Raw genomic sequence first — 4848 nt, forward strand, 5'->3', positions numbered from 1 at the left:
CGTGCGAAAGGCCAGAAGGAGGCAAGGACTGTCCACTACCCACTTCTAGCTAAACCTGCAGGCTCTAGGTATATTAAATAATTACTTTCAGGCTGCTGTGGAGAATGTCCATGGATTTGTTCCTTACTGTTGAGTAAAGCACAGAGTAACTCAGGTTCTAAAAGATTCTATGCTGGTCAGTTAATTCAAGGTTTGCAGCAAGGGAAATTGGGTCTTATGAGCTTCACATTTCTGTGCTGCTTGTTTGCATACAACAGGAAGATATCGGGGTATTTTGCATTAGCAGAACAAACAAATGTCAAACAGGCCTCTTCTTGGAGAGCGCTTGTGCTGGACAAATGCCAGTGCATCTGAACGTGGCACTCTGCCAGCAGCTCCATGTCATTTACCGTGTCAAAGCAGATGGCAAAAAGCAAGCCTCATCTTTTAATAAGGTTTAGTATCGTGTGCTGAGGTGTCTACCTTCTGTAATCCAGCCATCTCTATAAAGGAGAAAGTGGTGGTGAGTTTCTGACAAAGACTGGTGAGACAGCTGGTGAAAAATAAATGCTGTGATTTAGGCTGGCTTGCTCATGGTAACGCCCTGTTCTGCCTCAGCTGGAAGGGTTGCAGCTGTCAAGCAGGGCACAGGCTGCAGATGCAGGAGAGAGGATTGTGTTTCTCCTATGATCCAAGCCCAGAGCAGCTAACTCCGTCTGCCTGGTGTTATTAATTTTTCACTCTTGAATTTGAGGCAAAATCGAAAGCAAATGAATGGAAAGGGTATATGATAATCGCATCTAAGATATGTCCTTTCAAGTTAATCTTCTACAGGTAAAGGGTCAAACCCATGATTGTTGCTCTAATGAGATGCATTTTATGTTACATGGCAAATAAGCTTTCTGAATTTGTTTACTAAAAGCTCTTATAGGGAAAAGTAGAAATATTTCAGGTTTTTTAGGGGTTTTTGTTTGGTTTTGGTTTTGGGTTGTGGGTTTTTTTAGGACAAAACACTGCTTAATTAAGCCAACAAAGGTGAATTGATTATGATGATTTGGAGGGGGGCGGTATTTTCAGGGATTCTTTGCAAATACAGCATTTCTAAATAAGGACATGGTAATAAGCAGAAATGTATTTAATGTGTGTTTTCGAAGCCTTTTCAGTAGATTTCGTTGGTCAACAATGTATTTCTCATTGAAAACACTTTGTTTTACAATGCTTTTAGAGGTTCAGAATTTTGTTACTAATTGCCAACAGCAGAGCTGTTGTTTTGCTGTTTTCTACATGTTTATTTCATTAAGACCTGGTGGAGGGCTTTAAAACTTTTGAGTTCTCCAGCTCCCACAGTACAGGACTTTCCATCCAGACCGTGCTGCTAAGAGCAAAGCTTGAAGGGAGAAGTTCTTGGCCTGGGCAATCTGTGCAGCCCTCTGTGTTTAGTTGTGCGTTGCAACCACCCTGCTCCTGTATCATTCTGGCTGTCTTGGATTTCTGATGTTGGTGATGACTCAAAATGTCAACCACTGGAATGTCCAGGGTTGCTGTGATGTTTTTTGGGTTATAAAGCTTTGTGTGCCTGTGTCTTCTTATTTTTGTGGGCTATTTTGTGCTTTTGCTTGAAAGCCTTAGTCTGAAAGGTAGACTATCAGAATATCGTGGGGTTTCATATGCCTTCTGCTGTTTGCAGTTAAGGCTTGTGAAGTATTGTCTAGTGGAGGAAGTCTCTGCCCATGGCGGGGAGGTTGGAACTAGATGATCTTTAAGGTCCTGTCCAACCCTGACAATTCTATGATTCTGTGAAGTCCTAGTATAAAACTTACTTTAATTTTGCTGTTCCTTATCAAATGAAGCCCACCTCTGTGAGGACCTAGCCTGCATTTCTCAACACTCCATAATGGGTTTTGTGCTCAAACATTCTGCCCTCCCAAACCTTTATTAGTCAGGACATACCTCCGTTTCAAGACAGAGCACTCCCCCATGGAGGAGTACTTAGAGTCTGGACACCAGTGATGGATGCTGAGCATATACTTGTTGTGAGAATGTCACGCAGAAATCACTTGCAGAACGTGAGTCATAACCGATAATACAAAATTGTCACAACATTGCATTTGGCCATTTCATTCCTTGGCAGATTTACTTTGAAGAATCCTGTCATACAGCACATTTTGATAATGTGTTGAGATTAAGTGTGTTGTTATGTTAATTATATCATCTTTTGCACCTTGGGATTTGATACATTAAAAGAAAGTAACAACTTAAAGCCTTTCTGTAGTTCTATTTAAACAGCGTTTTCTCTGGCAGTAATTTGTCTCTTTTTAAATCTTTAGATGTTCTTTGAAGATCACATCGACGATGCCAAATACTGTGGCCACTTATATGGCCTTGGTTCGGGGTCATCTTATGTACAGAATGGCACAGGAAATGCATATGAAGAAGAAGCCAACAAACAGTCATGACACGAAATCAAAGGCTGTCTTTTTGATCTCCACTTGCTTGTACATAGGTTTTATCTCTGGTTGAACCCCTTGGACAATAAGGCTTTTTTTCCCCCCCTTTCTCAGCACACTTTATTTTCTGCCTTTCTATGTACTAAACTTGACTGTTCCTACAACAGATTTTGATCTTACTATTGATATGTAAAATTTTCTGGGTTACATTTTGGCCTCCGAACTAGCTCATTTGTAAAGAAGCATGTATAGGATCAGTGTGGCAGAGAGAAGGGGAAAGGTAAATCATAATGAATCGTCTGGTAAACTTACCTATATTGATCTTCTAGGGTTGTTTTTTTTTTGCCCTCCCTTCTCCAAATTAACTGGCAGTGATTGTAACTAACTTCCCCATTCATGTCTGTTCCTTCCAGTATGCAGGCGTTTTAGCTATTCACGATTGTGGACCATCAAATTTGCACTTTAGAGAGCGATTCTGACTCAGATCCTCTGTTTTATTTGAAGTTTGTTTTGTTTCTTCTTTTGCCCTCGGCTAGAAAACAATCATCTGCCAAGTTCTGCAGCTTCATGCTGTTTTTCCTTGGTATCTCAGCCCACAGAACGTGACTTTATTTGCTGCATAACCTCTGATTGTTCAAGCAAAACAAACTACTGAAATCATAGTAACTGCTGTTATTTTACTAATGCTCAGTCATCTGCAAACACATCCTGCACGTGTCAACTGTTGGTTGGCCTGCTGCTTTAAAAACCGCTCTGCGATGGGGAAAGAAGCTTGAGAAAACAGCTTTACACCCTTCAGGAAAAGAACAGCGCTGACTTTAGCATCTTGCCATTCAGCTGAGAGTTCAAGGATATTGGAATGGTAGGAGTTTTGTAATGGCACACTTCCCTTGATTAACTTCCTAGCTTTTATTCTCGTGATGTACACCTCAGATATTTTTTATGAAGTCATATTTATTATGTACTTGATTTGATGATTTTTCAAAGTCAATTTAGTTGATGATAAGACCCAAAGATCTGAAAAAACCCACCTATTTAATTGAATTATTGAATTAGAAGAACAATTAAATCGTGCTTTTTTGTAGTTGCTACAAAGAGAGATGTTACAGATATTTGTTGTAAAACAACAAAATATAAATAACTTATAGCTAATAAAGTTACCTGAGGAGTGTAATGCTAGTTTATTTTTGAGTATATCTTAGCAATATATTTTAGATATATTGTTTTAAAGGACCCTAAAGTACGTTCTTAACTCTGCATAGCATGTGTACAGAGCAGTTGTGCAGGAAGGATTTTGGTACTGAATAGCTAAATACTAGCCTGAAATGATGGAATGTGCGACATTGTGTGCCTGTGTGTGTGCGCGCGCGTCCGTGTGTGCGTGTTCGACACGGAAATCAACAGTAGAAAAATCTCCAAATGTTCGCCAAATTACTCTGTTTTACCTTGTACTTAAAAAGAAAACAAAAATCAAACCTGTTTTTCATTGGGTTACGATGATGTAACTGGGTGGTCCTTTTTAAACAACCAGTGATTTGCATAACAGAGGGTATTTGTTTTTAAAGCTTTTGTAAATAAAGGCCTAAGAAATGTTTTCTTACATAACAACAGACTGGTGGTTTTGTTGCAGAATTTTTTCTGGAATGTGTGTATTTAGTCGGTTCTGTATTCTGTTTTGTCTGGGCATGATAGTTCTCTTCCACATGCTTATAAATGATTTAACTCGCTGCCCCCTGACCGATTCCACTATCTGGGCAGAATTCTGTTCATGCGTTTCCAGTCACTTCATTCCTACTGACCTGAGTTGACGGGTGATGATTACAATGAGCATCTAAATCTCATTAGTAATTTATTTTAATGCCATTATGTGTTAGATGATGGCGATTTGCTCTACTTTTGGTTGTCTTTGGCTTTAGTAAGATGGAGACTATCTTAACGGTGAAAGAGGATGGATTCCTGGTGTGGCATCAAGCTGTGGCTTTCCGTGGAAAATTTGCGTACACGTGGAATGAAGAAGCCCTGAAGTTTGACGCATTTGCTTTAAAATGTAGTAGCTTTGCCTAAAGCATGCCAGTCTAGCTCTCCATGCTGAAGGGAGCGACTCTTTGAGGGACTTTAGGTTTTTGTTTTGAAGTAACTTTAGTGGCTGATCAAACAAAGTTTTTAGAGGCTTCTAAATGCATGTCTCCAGAAGAAATTTTAGTTCAGGTTTTGATGCGCTTTTGCAGCAACTGCTGAGCATCTCACATGCTGTGCTTTGATTTGCTTTCCTTCCTGCCACAAACCTGTCAGTGTGTCAACTCCTTTTGGTAGAAGCAAAAGCCAAGGATCCACACAGTAGGTGTGCAACTCGTGTCCCAGCTGCTAATGAGCATGCAGGGTCTGCAGGACCAGGCTGAGTTTGCTTAAGCCCCAGCCTAAA

General features: G+C 40.1%; 1 protein-coding gene across 1 annotated transcript in view; it reads left to right on the forward strand.

The window, feature by feature from the left end:
• CNOT7 (CCR4-NOT transcription complex, subunit 7) overlaps window positions 1-4034 on the forward strand; it is an 18961-nt gene extending 14927 nt beyond the window's left edge. Inside the window, exon 6 of the mRNA XM_009871945.1 lies at window positions 2307-4034. Coding sequence (XP_009870247.1) covers window positions 2307-2435 — 129 coding nt within the window. The 3' untranslated portion in view covers window positions 2436-4034. The remainder of the gene's footprint in view (window positions 1-2306) is intronic.
• Window positions 4035-4848: the final 814 nt, after the last annotated feature.

Source organism: Apaloderma vittatum, unplaced genomic scaffold, assembly GCF_000703405.1.
Source record: "Apaloderma vittatum isolate BGI_N311 unplaced genomic scaffold, ASM70340v1 scaffold37406, whole genome shotgun sequence".
In the NCBI taxonomy this organism is placed as follows: domain Eukaryota; kingdom Metazoa; phylum Chordata; class Aves; order Trogoniformes; family Trogonidae; genus Apaloderma; species Apaloderma vittatum.